The 19,063-nt window shown below is 41.1% G+C and overlaps 1 protein-coding gene and 1 pseudogene across 2 annotated transcripts in view; both read right to left on the bottom strand.

Annotated features, from left to right (window-relative positions):
• Positions 1 to 19,063, bottom strand: part of SKA2 (spindle and kinetochore associated complex subunit 2) — a 34,348-nt gene that overhangs the window by 1,058 nt on the left and 14,227 nt on the right. The window contains exons 2-3 of one of the 2 annotated variants that reach the window (XM_012445508.3): positions 10,555 to 10,641; positions 4,833 to 5,029 (exon numbers count right to left, since the gene is read on the bottom strand). In XM_012445508.3, coding sequence (XP_012300931.1) covers positions 4,833 to 5,029; positions 10,555 to 10,641 — 284 coding nt within the window. The remainder of the gene's footprint in view (positions 1 to 4,832; positions 5,030 to 10,554; positions 10,642 to 19,063) is intronic. The other variant, XM_012445507.3, reaches the window with a different exon arrangement.
• Positions 8,242 to 8,402, bottom strand: LOC135275784 (U2 spliceosomal RNA; annotated as a pseudogene).

The raw sequence follows: 19,063 nt of genomic DNA on the forward strand, positions 1-19,063 counted from the left end.
AGGTGAAACCCGTAAAAATGCAAAATTAGCTGGGCGTGGTGTTGGATGCCTGTCATCCCAGCTATTAGGGAGGCTGAGGAGGAAAATCGCTTGAACCTCGGAGGCGGAGGCTGCAGTGAGCCGTGATCACACCACTACACTCAAGCCTGGTGACAGAGTGAGACTCCATATCAAAAAAAAGAAAGAAAGAAAAAAGAGGCCGGGCACAGTGGCTCACACCTGTAATCCTAACACCTTGGGAGGCCAAGGCAGGCGTATCACCTGAGGTCAGGAGTTCAAGACCACTCTGGCCAAGATGGTAAAACCCCATTTGTACTAAAAATACAAAAATTAGCTGAGCATGGTAGTGGGTGCCTGTAATCCCAGCTACTTGGGAGGCTGAGGCAGGAGAATTGCTTGAACCGAGGAGGTGGAGGCTGCAGTGAGCTGAGATTGCGCCACTGCACTCTAGCATGGACGACAGAGCAAGACTCCATCTCAAAAAATTAAGAAAGAGGCTGGGTGCAGTGGCCCACACCTGTAATCTCAGCACTTTGGGAGGCCAAGGCAGGTGGATCACCTGAGGTCAGGAGTTTGACCAGCCTGACCAACATGGTGAAACTTCATCTCTACTAAATACAAAAAATTAGCTGGGCATGGTGGCAGGTGCCTGTAATCCTACTCGGGAGGCTGAGGCAGGAGAACTGCTTGAACCTGGGAGTGTAGGTTGCAGTGAGCCGAGATTACACTATTATCCTCCAGCCTGGGTGACAAGAGCAAAACTCTGTCTCAAAAAAAAAAGAAAAGAAAAGAAAAAGAAGTCTGGGTGCGGTGGCTCACACCTGTAATCCCAGCACTTTGGGAGGTCAAGTCAGGCGGATCACCTGAGGTCCAGCCTGACCAACATGGAGAAACCCTGTTTCTACTAAAAATGCAAAATTAGCCAGGCGTGGTAGCACATGCCTATAATCCCAGCTACTCGGGAAGCTGAGGCAGGAGAATCACTTGAACCCGGGTGGCAGGGGTTGTAGTGAGCCAAGATCGTGCCATTGCACTGCAGCCTGGTCAACGAGCGAAACTCTGTCTCAAAAAAAAAAGAAAAAAATATATCATTGCACAATAACTTCAGAAAAAGGAAAGACTTCAGGAGCAGCTTATTCAGCAGCTTAACAATGTTAAGGACTCAGTTTTTTGCATCTCACAGCTCTAATATCCTGGATGCCTTTACCCTCAAGCTGACAGCAAATGGCTTTAACAGTGCTAGGTCGCACAACTCTACACAATATCCAGAAGAAGAAAAAAAACTTTCTCTTCTCAGTGTTCTCTCAGCAGTGAGGAGTCTTCCTAGTTACCTACTTCCAGACTTTCCTTCCTCACATGTAATTTGGATTACTAACCCATTCCTGAACCACTGTTAGTTAAAACAGAAAGTCTATTCCCCATGCCAATCAGATGCACTCCAGGAGCTGAGGATGGGGCCAGCTTCATCTCAGGCATGACACATATCTCAAGAAAGTCAGTATAGTCATGTGTCACTTAATGACAGGAATATGCTCTGAGAAATGCATTGTTAGGCAATTTCATCCTGTGAACATCACAGAGGGTACTTACACAATCAGAGATGGTATATATATATATATATATATATATATACCTAGGCTATATGGTTTAGACTACTGCTCCTGGACTACAAATCTCAACAGCATGTTACTGTACTAAATACTGTAGGCAATGGTAACACAATAGTTTTTTTTTTTTTTTTTTTTGAGACAGAGTCTCACTCTGTCGCCAGGCGCCAGGCTGGAGTGCAGTGGCGCGATCTTGGCTCACTGAAATCTCCACCTCCTGGGTTCAAGAAATTCTCCTGCCTCAGCCTTCCAAGTAGCTGGGACTACAGGCACATGCCACCACGCCCATCCTGACCAACATGGTGGAACCCCGTCTCTACTAAAAAAAAAAAAAACAAAAAACACACAATAGTATTTTTACATCTAAACATCTGAACATAGAATATAGTAAAAAATACAGTATTGGCTGGGCGCGGTGGCTCACGCCTGTAATCCCAGCACTTTAGGAGGCCGAGGCGGGTGGATCACGAGGTCAAGAGATCGAGACCATCCTGGTCAACATGGTGAAACCCCGTCTCTACTAAAAATACAAAAAATTAGCTGGGCATGGTGGCGCATGCCTGTAATCCCAGCTACTCAGGAGGCTGAGGCAGGAGAATTGCCTGAACCCAGGAGGCGGAGGTTGCAGTGAGCCGAGATCGTGCCATTGCACTCCAGCCTGGGTAACAAGAGCGAAACTCCATCTCCAAAACAAAACAAAACAAAACAAAACAAAAACAGTATTATAATCTGGGACTACTGTCATATATGCGATCCATTGTTGACCAAAACATCATCATGTATTCCATGTTTATACTCTAGTAGGCAGGAAAGAACAGATGCTAAGAAAGAAAAACAGCCAACAGCATCCACCAAAAGCAGATAGCAACAAAAGAAGGGAGGCTGAAGGGAAGTTGTAAGAGACTTTCACAGAACACCAACAAACAGGCTGGCTGAAACAAAGTGTTATATGAGGAATTAATAGGAGGTACAACCTGAAGAATCAAGTAGTTACACATCTGCCAACTATATAGGTCATCTCTAGAGAGACTGCCAAATCTAGAACACTCCAGACCTACAGAATCAGAATCTCTAGGGCAGCCCTGTCCAATAAAACTTTCCATGATGCTGGAAATATTCTATATCGGCACTGTCCAATGAGTAGGTGAAAAACTTAATGTTCACTTTTATTTAACTACCTGAAATTTAAATTTCCTTTTTTTCTTTCTTTTTTTTTTTTTTTTTTTTTGAGACAGAGTTTCGCTCTGGTGCCTAGCTGGAGTGCAATGGTGTGATCTTGGCTCACTACAACCTCCGCCTCCTGGGTTCAAGAGATTCTCCTCCCTCAGCCTCCCGAGCAGCTGGGCCTACAGGTGCCCACCACCACAACCAGCTAATTCTTTGTATTTTTTTAGTAGAGATGGGGGTTTCACCATGTTGGCCATAGTGGTCTCGAACTACTGACCTCAGGTGATCCACCCACCTCGGCCTCCCAAAATACAGGCATGAGCCACTGTACCCAGCTTAAATTTAAATTTATATAGCCACATTAGTTTATGTAAATAGGACAGCCAAGCTCTAGAAGAGCCACAAAACCTATATAATTCTGATTGCAGTTGGTTCCACTGATCAAACCAACATTTGCCCAACATATTCACAAGGACAAAATGAAAAACAATCATGTCTTACTACAACCCAAACAGTTATAGGATTTCCTTCTTCTATCTCAAAAAAAGGAAATGTTATTCTGACAAGACTTGGTTTTTTCATTTTCTTTTTGTTTTAGAGACAGGGTCTCATTCTGTCACCTGGGCTGGAGTACAGTGGTGTGGTCATAGCTCGCTGCAGCCTCTAACTCCTGGGCTCAAGCAATCATCCCACCTCAGCCTCCCAAGTAGCTGCGACTACAGTTGCACACCACCACACCCAGCTGTAAGACTTGTTTGTTCTCAATGAATCCATGTAGCTCCTTGTTATCGCTACAAAAGCATTCAGACCATCTGTTTAATAAATTCTCAAAGACTTTTTCCAGAAATTAAGGTCAAGTTAACCAGTCTAAAGTTTGTAGAAATTTTTCTTCTTTATCACACATTTTGGAAGATCACAGAACACTACATATTCTACTTTTAATGCCTTTTTAATCTTCTATTTATTGTTATATTTGTTTTGGGGGTTTGTTTTGCTATTTTTTGTTTGGGTGTAAGTTTAGTTCCTTTTTTCTTTTGATGAGATCACTTTTATAATTGAGCATATTTAAACCTCAGTGTCAGCCAGGCACGGTGGCTCATGCCTGTAATCCCAGCACTTTGAGAGGCCAAGACAGGTGGATCACTTGAGATCAAGCATTCTAGACCAACATAGTGAAACCCCATCTCTACAAAGAATACAAAAAAACATTAGCTGTGCATAGTGTCACGTGCCTATAGTCCCAGCTACTCAGGAAGCTGAGACCAGAGAATTGCTTGAACCCGGGAGGTGGAGGTACATATAATAAAGAATATGTGATTTGAGACTATTTATAAAAGCTTATCATATACATTTTTTTTGCATTTAATTTACTAGCATGTGACACCACCCTTACTGTTTTAAATTCTGTCTCTATGTTACCTCTATTCCGTTTAATTGTCCTTCCTTCCTCTACCACTCATCTCCTTGTGACATAACAGATACATCTAAGGTATCGTTTTATAGTTCTAACCAGATATTATTCTGTTTTTTCCCCTCCATTTGCAATATAAAGAATTCTTGATCAAACTGACCTGGGTAATTACCTTTCTGATTTACTCTAGCTACAAGCCCATAATTCAAAGTATCATAAGGAGAAATTTAGTGCAGAGTTGGCAAATAAATTCTACATATGCAGCTGCTAGTCCTTCCCATGCTTTTATGGCAGATAGCACTATTTTCTGCCATGCACAGACACAGCTCCTTAATACAGATTCTAAGCAACCATTTTCCAGACTTCTCAGTCTCACTACCACTTACAGGAACCAGCTAAGCTGCTAGATTTAATAAGTATTACCAAGTTTTCTGCCATGGTTACATAATCCAAGACGGCACACTTCTTTATTAACCATGTCAAGTCCAAATGCTTATTTTAAAATAAATGGAAATAAGAGCTATTATACTTCAGGGTATCAAGAAAATCTTTTAATAGTTCAAACTGACTGCTGAGTTTCAAAATTTAAGTTACAGCAGGTTTATTTTTCAAAACAACACTCAGAGCTAAAAGTATACAAATCTAACCTGTCAATTGAAAGCATTACCTCCAGGTCTGTTTGCTTTTGTAGGTTTTGTATCACATTCATAGTCTTATTCACAGTTGCACAAATGCGGCTCTTAGTCTCTTTCTGCTCAACAGCAACTGGTTTAAAGCGTGCATATAAAGTTTGATATCGAGACTTTATCGCTGATAATTCCTTTAAGAGTGTAACTGGATTTTTCTATGTCAGGAAAAAAGTTAGCATGTATTAAATTATGGAAATGAAAGATTAAGCTTCTTTTTAGGAATTAAAATAATGTACATACAATACATTCTACCATCCATTTAATTGAACATTGTTGAGTAGTTAATTATGCAGCCACGTGACATCAGAAGGGAGGTGGAGAAGAGAGAAAAGTATAAGACCTAGATCCTATTCTCAAGGAATTTATAGCCTAGGTACAGAAATAACCCACCAAAAAAATCAGCAATATTAAACAGAAAATAAGGTTACCTTAGATATGTAACATTTGATACATAGTCCACAATAATTAATTATACAATATTTCTAAAATATAATTCTAAATGCTATTCAGAAGAAGATAAAAGGCACTATTTGGACTTGTTCTTAAAGAATAAGACAACTTGAAACTACTTATAATATACTTTATTTTTTTTTGAGACTGAATTTCGCTCTTTGTTGCCCAGGCGCAATCTCGCAATCTCGGCTAACCGAAACCTCCGCCTCCCGGGTTCAAGCGATTTTCCTGCCTCAGCCTCCTGAGTAGCTGGGATTACAGGTGTCCACCATCACACCCAGTTAATTTTGTATTTTTAGTAGAGGCCGGGTTTCTCCATGTTGGTCAGGCTGGTCTTGAACTCCCGACTTCAGGTGATCCACCCGCCTCAGCCTCCCAAAGTGCTGGGATTACAGGCATGAGCTATCATGCTACCAAGCACCCAGCTCTTTTGTTGAGACAGAGTCTTGCTCTGTCATTCAGGCTGGAGTGCAATGGTGTGATCTTGCCTCACTGCAACCTTCGCCTCCTGTGTTCAAGCAATTCTCCTGTCTCAGCCTCCTATAATCCCAGAGTAGCTAGGATTATAGGCACATGCCACCATGCCCAGCTAATTTTTGTATTTTTAGCAGAGATGGGGTCTCCACACGTTGGCCATGCTGGTCTTAAACTCCTGACCTCAGATGATCCACCTGCCTCAGCTCCCCAAAGTGCTAGGATTACAGCCGTGAGCCACCAGGCCTGGCCCACAATTTTTTTTTTTTTTTTTTTTTTTTTTTTGAGACGGAGTTTTGCTCTTGTTACCCAGGCTGGAGTGCAATGGCGTGATCTCGGCTCACCGCAACCTCCGCCTCCTGGGTTCAGGCAATTCTCCTGCCTCAGCCTCCTGAGTAGCTGGGATTACAGGCACGCGCCACCGTGCCCAGCTAATTTTTTGTATTTTTAGTAGAGACGGGGTTTCACCATGTTGACCAGGATGGTCTCGATCTCTTGACCTCGTGATCCACCCGCCTCGGCCTCCCGAAGTGCTGGGATTACAGGCGTGAGCCACCGCGCCCAGCCCCAATTTCTTTTTTTTAAACTGAGAATGTACAATACTTTAGATGCCTTAGAAAACAGTTTGGCATTGATTCTGACTGTGACAAAAAAAATTAAAACTAGAAAAAAATAGAAAACAGTTTGGCAGTTCCTCAAAATATTAAACATGAGTTACCATATGGCCAGCAATTCTACTCCAAGGTATATACCCAAGAGAAAGGAAAACATGTGTCCACAAAAAAACTTGTAAATGTATGTACATAGCAGCATTATTCATAGCAACCAAAAGATGAAAACAACACAAATAACCATCAACTGATGACTGGATAAGAAAATGGAGTATAGGTTTGTAATTCTAGCACTTTGGGAGGAGGCCTGAGGCAGGCGGATTACAAGGTCAGGAGTTCGAGATCAGCCTGTCCAATATGGTGAAACCCTGTTTCTACTAAAATACACAAAAATTAGCCAGGCATGGTGGCGCATGCCTATAGTTCCAGCTACTTGAGTGGTGGAGGCAGGAGAATTACTTGAACCTGGGAGGCAGAGGTTGTAGTGAGCCAAGATCATGCCACTGCATTCCAGCTTGGGTGACAGAGTGAGACTCTGCCTTAAAAAAAAAAAAAAAAAAAGGAAAAGAAGGAAAGAGGCCAGGCACAGTGGTTCATGCCTATAATCCCAGCACTTTGGCAGGCTGAGGTGGCTGGATCACCTGAGATCAGGAGTTCGAGACTAGCCTGGGCAACATGGTGAAACCCTGTCTCTATTAAAATACAAAAAACCAGCTGGGTGTAGTGATGGATGCCTGTAACCCCAGCTACTCGGGAGGCTAAGGCAGGAGAATCGCTTGAACCCAGGAGGCAGAGGTTGCAGTGAGCCAAGATTGTGTCACTGCACTCCAGCCTGGGCGACAGAGGGAGACTCCATTTCCAAAAAAAAAAAAAGTTAAGAAACATCCTAAGTGAAAGAAGCTAGAAATGAAAGGTCACATATTATATGATTCTATTTATTTGAAGTGTTCAGACAACCAGCCTATGGAGACAGAAAGTAGATTCATCTTTGGGAGCGGGTGGGACAGCGGGGAAAGGTGATAAGGAGTAACTATTTATGGGTATGAGGTTTCTTTCTGAAGTGATGAAAATGTTATTGTGGCAATGGCTACAAAATTGTGAATACTAAAAGCCACTTAATTGTATACTTTAAAGGGGTGAATTTATTGGTATATAAATTATAGCTCAATAAAGCTGTTTTTTTAAAAAGTTGTAGGGAAAATAAAAACTCACAGGTGAAACAAAGATGAAAGATGGAAAGAAGAGGAAAAGTGGGAGTACCACACTTCAATGTCTTTCAAAATAGTACTTGAAAGATACTGACTAACCCAGGCGTGGTGGCTCACACCTGTAATCCCAGCACTTTGGGAGGCCAAGAAAAGTAGATTGCTTGAGTCCAGGAGTTCAAGACCAGCCTAGGCAACATGGTAAAACCCTGTCTCTACTAAAAATACAAAAAATGCTGGGTCTGGTGGTGTGTGCTTATAGTTCCAGGCACTTGGAGGACTGGAGTGGGAGGATTGCTTGAGCCCAGGAAGTCAAGGCTGAAGTGAACTGAGATCTTGTCACTGCACTTGAGCCTGGGTGACAGAGTGAGACCCTGTCTTAAAAAAAAAAAAAAAAAAAAAAAGGCTGGGCGTGGTGGCTCACACCTGTAATCCCAGCACTTTGGGAGGCTGAGGCAGGCAGATCACGAAGTCAAGAGATCAAGACCATCCTGGCCAACATGGTGAAACCCTGTCTCTACTAAAAAAAAAAAAATACAAAAATTAGCTGGGCCTGGTGGCGCGTGCCTGTGGTCCCAGCTCCTCAGGAGGCTGAGGCAAGAGAATCACTTGAACCTGGGAGGCAGAGGTTGCAGTGAGCGGAGATAGTGCTGCTGCACTCCAGCCTGGTGACAGAGCAAGACTCTGTCTCAAAAAAAAAAAAAAAAAAAACTGACTCACACCAGTCTTTAAACTGAAAAGAACAGATACTACACTTGATCTTAGCCAAAAGGCCAAGAAACAATATCACATCAGTCTTTAAGTTGAAAGGAAGGAAGGAAGGAAGGAAGGGAGGCAGGGGGAGGAAAGGGAAGGAATGAAGGAAACAGAAAGGAAGGGAGGAAAGAAAGGAAGAAAAGGAAGGAAGGGGCTGGGCAAGGTGGCTCATGCCTATAGGAAGCTGAGGCGTGTGGCTCACTTGAGGTCAGGAGTTAGAGACCAGCCTGACCAAGAAGGTGAAACCCCATCTCTACTAAAAAATACAAAAATTAGCCAGGCGTGGTGGCATGCACCCGTAATCCCAGCTACTTGGAAGGCTGAGGCAGGAGAATCACTTGAACCCAGGAGGGAGAGGTTGCAGTGAGCTGAGATCACATCACTGCACTCCAGCCTGGGTAACAGAATCAGACTCCGTCTCAAAAAAAAAAAAAAAAAAAAAGAGAGAGAGAAAAGAATAGGGAGTAGAATTCTAGCATTCTATGAAATAAACAGTAAAAACTGAACATTCATGAAATTTTCCCAATTTTTTATAAAATGTTAGGTTAACTTGTACTTCTACCCAATCCAAAAAAATTTTTAATTGTATAGATTTTTTTTTTTTAGCTGTAAAATGCAGTATTTCTTGTTGGCTGGCAAGTGCTATCAAAGATAACTACTGGTGTCTCATGCCTATAATCCCAATACTTTGGGAGACCGAGGCGACAGATCACTTGAGGTCAGGAGTTTGAGACCAGCCTAGACAACATGGTGAAACCCTGTCTCTACTAAAAATAAATAATTTTTAAAAAGGCTGGGCGTGGTGGTGAACACCTGTAATCCCAGCAATTTCGGAGGCTGAGGCGGGCAGATCACAAAATCAAGAGATCGAGACCAGGCCAGGCGCAGTGGCTCAAGCCTGTAATCCCAGCACTTTGGGAGGCCGAGGGGGGTGGATCACGAGGTCAAGAGATCGAGACCATCCTGGTCAACATGGTGAAACCCCGTCTCTACTAAAAATACAAAAAATTAGCTGGGCATGGTGGCGCGTGCCTGTAATCCCAGCTACTCAGGAGGCTGAGGCAGGAGAATTGCCTGAACCCAGGAGGCGGAGGTTGCGGTGAGCCGAGATCGAGCCATTACACTCCAGCCTGGGTAACAAGAGTGAAACTCCATCTCAAAAAAAAAAAAAAAAAAAAAGAGATCGAGACCATCCTGGCCAACATGGGGAAACCCCGTCTCTACTAAAAATGCAAAAATTAGCTGGGCGTGGTGTTGCATGCCTGTAGGCCCAGCTACTCAGGAGGCTGAGGCAGGAGAATCGCTTGAACCCAGGAGGCAGAGGTTGCAGTGAGCCGATCGTGCCACTGCACTCCAGCCTGGTGAAAGAGCAAGACTCCGTCTCAAAAAAAAAAAAAAATTATCTGGGCATCATGGTGCACATCTGCAATCCCAGCTACTCATGAGACTGAGGCAGGAGAATTGCTTGAACCCAAGAAGTGGAGGTTGCGGTGAACTGAGATTGCACCACTGCACTCTAACCTGGGTGACAGAGTGATCCATCTCAAAAAAAGAAAAGAAAAATATTAATTAAGACTGACACCTGAGCTTTGGCGAAAAAAACATCATTTTTTTAGTGATTTAAATTAACATTAACAGACAATGCTTGGAGATTGTTTGCTTTCATCCCCATGGACATGTATGTATACTTACACTTAATGATTTTATGGGATAAAGCAGAGTTAATGTTTCTAATCAACTAAACTTAGAATAATTAAATACATAGTTTTATGTAGAAATCACCGTTCATAAAATATAAATAAAAAATTTAATAGTATATCATTATCTTCCTCAGAGAATACACTGACTGCCAGGACTTCTCCCTCAAACTTATTGCAGAACAGTTGCCCTAGAGGTAGCTATATTCTCTCTTGGAATTTCAGAGGCTTCCACAGTGGTTTGTGCCTTTGAACTCAATGATTATTTTTTAAAGGTTGGGGAAAAAATAGCCACAAATTTCACGTACTATTGGCACTCTCTCTCTAGTATGCCATAACCAAACTTCCAATGTAATGACAAGATTTTAAGATTCTATAAACTTAGTATTTAATAATATAATTCTTATGATCTGTTATATTAGGAATGCTGTCAGAAAATTCTAAAGTATTCAGTTAAGGCTGCTTTATTTATTTTGGAGATTACCTCGCCAGCTGAATCAGGATGATTAGTCTTGATTTCATATTCCAGCCTGTATTGAATGTAATCCAGATCAGACTCAGCTTTCTGGAACTAAAGATTAGCACAAATCATAATTGTGTAAACCAAAAGACTAATAGTAAACATAATACTTTATTCTTTTTTTCTCTTTACATTTGCTGGTATTTCAATAATAAGTGATACATACTCATTTGAAAATGTGGAAATAAAAAGTATATAAAATATTCATTATCCATAATAACTATGCTCTATTAAAAATTTAAAAACTAAGGCTGGGCGTGGTGGCTCATGCCTGTAATCCCAGCACTTTGGGAGGCTGAGGTGGGCGGATCACCTGAGGTCAGAAGTTCGAAACCAGCCTGGTCAATGTGATGAAACCCCATCTCTACCAAAAATACAAAAAAATTAGCCCAGCATGATGACACATGCCTGTAGTCCCAGCTACTTGGGTTCAAGCAGGAGAAATGCTTGAACCCCGGATGGGGAGGTTGCAGTGAACCAAGACTGCGCCACTACATTCCAGGCTGGGTGACAGAGTGAGACTCTGTCTCAAAAAAAACACAAAAATTAAAAATTAGTTAACATTTTAAAGTCATTTCTCTATGCCTCTCTCTTATATTTTGAGCCAAAGTCAAGATACTGAGTAGCCACTGTCAGATAGTAATACAAAAAACTAATAATAACTTCAAGAATTCCCTAGGGTCATTGATACTCTCATCAGTTAGGCACTGTTTTTCTACATTTGGCAGAAAATACAGTTTCAAGTTAAAACACAGAACAAATCTATTTCAGGAATAGTCACATTGTTACCTTTATTAGCAATCCCACTGATCTAAGAGTTACAGCTATGCACCACCAAAATTAAGAGAGCTGCCACCAAAATTAAGAGGGCTTAAAGAGTTACAAACTTCACAAGAAAAGCTACATATGGTATAGGAGTAACAGTTTGAATAACCCCAATTTAGTGAATCTGGGTGCCAGCATGGGAACTTGATCTGTAGTAAACCTCCAAGGAAGAAAAAAGGGGCAAACTGCTACCCTGAGGCCATTATGGATATAGGATGTCTGAATTAAAGCGAGAAGTTACATTAAAAAATATCAGTATTGGACTGGCCCAGTGGCTCACGCCTGTAATCCCAGAACTGTGTGAAGCTGAGGTAGGCAGATCACCTGAGTTCAGGAGTTCAAGACCAGACTGGCCAACACAGCGAAACCACTTCTACTAAAAGTACAAAAATTAGCCAGGCATGGTGACATGGGCCTGTAATCCCAGCTACTTGGGAGGGTGCGCACAGTGGCATGTGACTGTGGTCCCAGCTATTTGGGTAGCTGAGGCACTAGAATTGGTTGAACCAAGGAGGCATAAGTTGCAATGAGCCAGGATCGGCCACTGCACTCCTGCCTGTGTTGCAATGAGCCAAGATCAGCCACTGCACTCCTGCCTGGGTAACAAAGCGAAACTCTATCTCATAAATAAATAAATAAATACCAATATTTGGAATACCATGCCATTACTGAAAATGATGGTATACAAAATAACACTTAAGGGAAGGCTTTCATATTTCATTCTATGTATTTCTGTACTATTTGTAATAAGCAGTTATTTAACCTTTTAAAAGGCCAGTGTTTTTTAAGATAATGTGTAGACAGATTGGACATGACACTGTATTTATGACTCGTTAAATACAAAAACAGCCTTGAGCATGGCCTCTTTTTGTAAAAGAAATGTATGTGTACATATAGAAAGTCGAGATGGGGCCGGGCGCGGTGGCTCACGCCTATAATCCCAGCACTTTGGGAGGCCGAGACGGGTGGATCACGAGGTCAAGAGATCGAGACCATCCTGGTCAACATGGTGAAACCCCGTCTCTACTAAAAATACAAAAATTAGCTGGACATGGTGGCGCACGCCTGTAGTCCCAGCTACTAGGGAGGCTGAGGCAGGAGAATTGCTTGAACCCAGGAGACGGAGGTTGCGGTGAGCTGAGATCGCGCCATTGCACTCCAGCCTGGGTAACAAGAGCAAAACGCCATCTCAAAAAAAAAAAAAAAAAGAAAGTTGAGATGGACATATGACATGGTAAAAAGAAGTTTTTCTTTTTTATGAGACAGGATATTGCTCTATAGCCCAGGCTGAAGTGTTGTGGCATCATCACAGCTCACTCCAGTGTCAAACTCCTGGGCTCATGGGATCTTCCCACCTCTTTCCCAGTGCACCTGGAACTACAGGCACATGCCATGACACCCAGCTAATTTTTTATTTTTTGTAGAGATAGGATCTCATTATGTTGCCCAGGCTAGGCTCAAGCAATCCTCCCGCCTCAGCCTCCCAAAGTGCTGGGATTACAGGTGTGAACCACCATGTCCAGCATAAAAGTGGTTTCTTTCTGCAAGTGGTATAATCAATGAATTATTCTTAACTTCTTGAAATTTTGCATCTTTTACAGGGTCTTAAAGCATATATTGCCTTGAGTTCATCAAGGATATAACCATGGTTCTTAGAGTTTACTACAGAAAGGAAAACATGATTTCCACAGGCATGGTCTCCTATTCCTATTCCTAGCCCAAAACACAGGAGACTGTTTGCAGGGAGGCTGCTGTTCTTATTATGAACTTTATCACTGAACTAAAGATTGATTCTCAAAATTCTGAAGCCTTACTGGAAGGGCAAACACTGTTAAAAGCAGTTCTCAAGTCTAAGAAGAAATGATGTACAGTTATTTTTAGTATATAAAAGATATTATTAGGACCTTTCAAATGTAGAGTAAGACATAATGGCTGTCAAAAGTTAAAATGCTTCTAAGGTCAGAAGCTATCATCATTGAACAGAATTTCAGAAATAAACTAGTTCCCATTACTAATAATTTTTCTCATCATTGACCTAAATTGGAATGGAAAACTCTGCAATGACCAAAATTCTATCTTTATAGCCAACACTTGGGGGAGGGGGGTCAGGTACAGATAGAAGAAATAGAAAGTTTTTGTTTTTAAATATACTTTCCAGGTCAATATCTGATTTCCATCTCTAACATCAGGGAGTTGCTCTAAGCCTGAAAAATTAATGTTGAGTACATAATTACAAAGTGTGTTTAAAATGATTTCCAAAAAGTGGAGGCTTTTCATTTGTCCTATGTATTTGTTAGATTAGATGTCATGATTAAATTAATCAATAATTATACTTCCTTAAAAATACTAATGTGTGTGTGTCTGTGTGTGTACTAAGATATTCTTAGTGGCATAATTTATCATATTAGGATATACTTAGGGATTATCTTCTCCTATAAATAAGAGAAGTACACTAACCCATCAAACATGTGGATGGAGAGAATGAGGAAAGGCCAGGAGCCAGAGCAAATCAAAGTTAACAAAGGCTGTAAGCACTCAAGACCTGATTTCTTGTTTCTCTTAATTACTTAACAGACCACAATTCCATAGCTTTATTCAATGAGTTACATAACATTCTTAAGCACAACTTTAAATAAGAGTCTTTCAAGCTTGTTTTATTCATTTAATTCACTATAAATTATGGAATTTGTGGCTCCAGAAATTCCTCAGACAGAATCTTTATTTTAGGAGCCCTTAACATGTTTATGAAACAGTTTTTTTACATATTTAAAAACTTGATATTTCAGTTCTGTTTGAAGTTTAGCATAACCTCATGTAGTTCCTTGAACAGTAACTTCTTTTTTTTTTTTTTTTTTTCTGAGACAGAGTCTTGCTCTGTTACCCAGGCTGAAGTGCAGTGGTGGCATCTCAACTCACTGCAACATCTGCCTCCTGCATTTAAGCAATTCTCCTGTCTCAGCCTCCTGAGAGCTGGGACTACAGGCATAAATTGTCCTAAATTTGGCAAGTGAGAGCTCCAAGGTTTGAAAGATCTTTATAATAATCTAATGTGTATATCACAAAACATGATGAGTTTGGGGGACATAAAACTCTAAAATGTAGACTATATAATTATATATACATTATATATTTTATTTCATTTTCTTTTTTCTTTTCTTTTTTGAGATAGGGTCTTGCTCTGTCACACAGGCTGGAGTGCAATGGCAGCATCTCGGCTCACTGCAGCCTCTACCTCCCAGGCTCGAGCGATCCTCCCACTCCCACCTCAGCCTCCCAAGTAGCTAGAACTATAGGTACATGCCACCATGCCCAGCTTAATTTTTGCATTTTTAGTAGAGACAGGCTTTCACCATGTTGGCCAGGCTGGTCTCGAACTCTTGACTTTGTGTGATCCGCCTGCCTTGGCCTCCCAGAGTGCTGGGATTACAGGTGTGAGTCACTGGCCTGGCCTCTTTTCAAGAGAGTGGTTTTTAGCTATGGTTTCCTGTAATACCTGGGGGCCAAAAATGTGTTAATCATCAAATGGTACCAAAAAGAAATGGTTTCTACTTTTAAATAACCTATATTTTAAGATGATACCAAAGAGTACCCTTCTAATCGATGGTATGATGAAGTCAACTAAACTGTCAACTTTTTTTTTTAAGAGGGAGTCTCACTCTGTCCTCTATCATCCAGGCTGTAGATGCAGTGGCTCGATCTCGGCTCGCTGCAACCTCCACCTCCTGGGTTCAAGCAATTCTCCTGCCTCAGCCTCCCGAGTAGCTGAAATTACAGGCGTCCACCACTACACCAAGCTAATTTTTATATTTTAGCAAAGATGGGGTTCACCGTGTTGCCCAGGCTGGTCTCAAACTCGTGACCTCAAGTGATCTGCCATCCTTGGCCTCCCAAAGTTCTGGGATTACAGGCGTGGGCCACCAGCCCCAGCCTAAACTGTCAAGATTTTTTGCAAGACAATTATTAAAAACAGCCATCATTACAAATTAAATTATATAAATTAGCTGGGCATGGTGGCTGAAAAAATATTTTCTACCATGCCCAGCCTGAAAAAATATTTTTTAAAAAGACAAGAAAAACAGCTTGTGCTAGGTTTGATGTGTACCTGTAGTCCCAGTTACTTAAAAAGCTGAAGCAGGAGGATTGCTGGAGCACTGGAGTTCAAGGCTACAGTGTGTTAATAATCTCTCCTGTGAATCGCCACTGCACTACAGCCTGCGCAATATAGTCAGACCCCATCTCAAAAACGAAGGGAGGAAGGAAGAAAAGAAAAACAGCTTGTAGGTAGAATGTTATCCTCTGTGGAAAATTGTACAAGAACATCTTATAATAATACACAAGGGTAGTACTGGCTTTTCTTCTTCTTTTTTTTTTGATACGGAGTTTCACTTGTCACCCAGGCTGGAGTGCAGTGACTGGATCTTGGCTCACTGCAACCTCTGCTTTCCGAGTTCAAGCAATTCTGCCTCAGCCTCCCTAGTAGTTGGGACTACAGGCGACCACCACCACGCCCAGCTCATTTTTGTATTTTTAGCAGAGGTGGGGTTTCGCCATGTTGGGCAGGATGGTTTCAAACTCCTGACCTTAGGTGATCCACCCCCCTCGGCCTCCCAAAGTGCTGGGATTACAGCCGTGAGCCACCATGCCTGGCCAGTACTGGCTTGTTAGTGAAGTCAGTGGGCTAGGGAATAAGCAGGGAGCAAAAAGGATGCCAAAGAAATGATGAAAGATAGAAAAATAATCTTAAGGCCAGGCATGGTGGCTCGCGCCTGTAAAGTCAAGAGATCAAGACCATCCTGGCCAACATGGTGAAACCCTGCCTCTACTGATAATACAAAAATTAGCTGGGCATGATGGCACGGGCCTGTAGTCCCAGCTACTTGGGAGGCTGAAGGAAGAAAATTGCTTGAACCCAGAAGGGAGAGGTTATAGTGAGCCAAGATCAAGCCATTGCACTCCAGCCTGGCAACAGACAGAGACTCTGTCTCAAAAAAAAAAAAAGGAAAATAACCTTAAATGTCTCTGCTCTGAACCCTTCATTTTATAAATGGGGAAATAGCAAAATAACTTGCCTCTAGTTCTATTTCCATTACTGTTTTCTTACGTAGTTAGACAAAGTTATAGACGATATTTAAGCCAGTAAGAGTCACTCATGTGGATGGAAAAAATGTGGAATTCTTTTTTTGTTTTTTTCTTTTTGAGACAGGGTCTTGCTTTGTTGCCCAGGCGAGTGCAGTGGCATGATCACAGCTCAATAGAGCCTCAACCTCCTAGACTCAAGAGATTCTCCTGCTTTAGCCTCCTGAGTAGCTGGGACTACAGACGTATGCTACCACACCCAGCTAATTTTTGTATTTTCTTGTAGAGACTAGGTCTTGCTACGTTGCCCAGGCTGGACTTGAACTCCTGAGCTCAAATGACCCTCCTGCCTTACCCTCTCAAAGTGGTGGAACTACAGGTGTGAGGCACCATGCCCATCCAAAAATGTAAATTCTTCACCTAAAATTAAAGGAGGTTTTTTTTAAGTTTTAAATTAATATCACTAAAGTTATAAAGTTAGTCAACTAAAAATTCCCTCTGAACACAACCTGGTAGTATGGTACAGAAAAATAAGAGAATTGGGATACATGGTAGAAATTCTAGTCCTGGTATCACTAACCAGCTATGTGGCTCTAGGTTAAGTCCCTCATTTCTTTGGGTCTCTCCTATCAAATGAGAGTTGGAATCTAAAATCCCTTTCAATATTAAAATTCCATTATTTCTTTATACTACAAATAAACCCATTTATCAAAAAGAAAAATGTTACCTTCTTCTAATAAATTAAAAATTTACATTTAAGCCTCAGATTTTAATGTGTATAATGAAATCTAGTTCCTTGTTTGCTCCCTAAATAAAGATGACTTTTGCTTGTTTCAGCTACTTAGTTTCTGCAGCCTGCCCATTGTTCTTCCCAAACACCAAAACCCTATAAGCAATATTGCACTACTCAGAACTATTTACACAGCAGAGACAATATTGATAGGGTTCTAGGATCTGGTGATAAACATATTTTTTTTTAATTAGATGACAGGAAATTTACTAAGCAATTATGATGATCTAAAACTCATTAGGGTCTGATTAATCATGTAAATTGATACTGATAAACATCATTCACTGCCCTTTCAGTTATAAATCAAGCCTCCTGGAAGCCTTGTAAATCAGTGAGGTTATTGTTTAACTTTTTAGGGGCACTGGAATATTTAAAATAAAACGTGATTTTTTAAAAGGCCAAGATATTCATATTTCAGAAACCAGTTTTCTCCAAAATCAGTAATAAAAAAAAAGGGGAAAAGTTTTATACTGATCTGAAAAGTGTTAAATAAAATACAAAATTTAGCTGAAAAAAGTCTATGGAAATCATTATGAAAGCACCCCAAGGGAAGCCAGGTCATATTCTGCCAATTATATTTCTGATTTCCCCCATTATTTTGAAATATTTGCATTATAATTACTGGTTGAGCATCCCTAATCTGAATATTCAAAATGTGAAATGGTCCAATGAGTTTTAGATTTTGGAGCATTTCAGATTTTGGAATTTTGGATTAGGGATACTCAACCTGTACTAGTTGTTTTGTTTGTTTTTTGGGACAGGGTCTCACTCTGTCGCCCAGGCTAGGGGGCAGTAGTGCAATCTTAGCTCACTGCAACCTCTGCCTCCCAGGTTCAAACGATTCTCATGCCTCAGCCTCCCCAGTAGCTGGGACTACACGCACATGCCACCATGACCAGCTAATATTTTGTATTTTTGGTAGAGATGGGTTTCACCATTTTGCCCAGACTACTCTCAACCTCCTGAGCTCAGATGATCCACCCACCTCTGCCTCCGAAGTGCTGGGATTACAGGTATGAGCCACGGCGCCCAGCCTGTACTAGTTTTTAATATGACCAGTTTAAGGCTTTAAGTAAGTGGCACAAGGTATTGCATACCACTCAACTATTAGGCAGCAAGGAGAAAATAATATATTGTGGTTGTCACAATATATTGTGTGATCCCCAGTTTTAAAACGCTTGCTTTTTACAAACAACCCATAGATTCTCACTGCCACAGTATGCTCTCCTACAAAGGACTAGTGCTGTTAAAGCTCCAAACACATCCTCTTGTGAGAGACCTTATCTCAACAGCATTAAATCACATAGAGTGAAAAAAAGTATTTCAGTCTCACCTATGGTGGGCTAGGCATAGAGAGAAGACTTGGTAGACAGATGTGTTCTGGACTCACTAAATAGGCTTAGAAATGCATTTTCCAAAGAAACATTTTAAGGGAGAATTATCTTTTTTTTTTTTAAGGTACTCAAATGTCAACTTTATTGTTTCTATATATACACCTTTTTTGTACTGAAAACTGTAAAAATAGCACAAAGGTTGCTCTTATTGCAACCCAAATTTTTGAAAGCCAGAAAATCTAATTATTATGCTCTAGCCAAACTAGCTAATGCTTTCTTTATCCACAAGTAACTTTGCTTCAATTTTTGGGTTTCACCTCACTGACTTTGGGCTTCTAAAACACATGAGAATACTTATATCCTCTTGGCTTCTTTGGGTCAAATCAAACAGTAGAGCTAAAGTTATTCAAATACATTCAAACTACACAGATCCCTTATAAATTACTAG

This window comes from Aotus nancymaae, unplaced genomic scaffold (assembly GCF_030222135.1).
Source record: "Aotus nancymaae isolate 86718 unplaced genomic scaffold, 86718_ANA_hifiasm-v0.15.2.pri h1tg000018l, whole genome shotgun sequence".
Lineage (NCBI taxonomy): Eukaryota > Metazoa > Chordata > Mammalia > Primates > Aotidae > Aotus > Aotus nancymaae.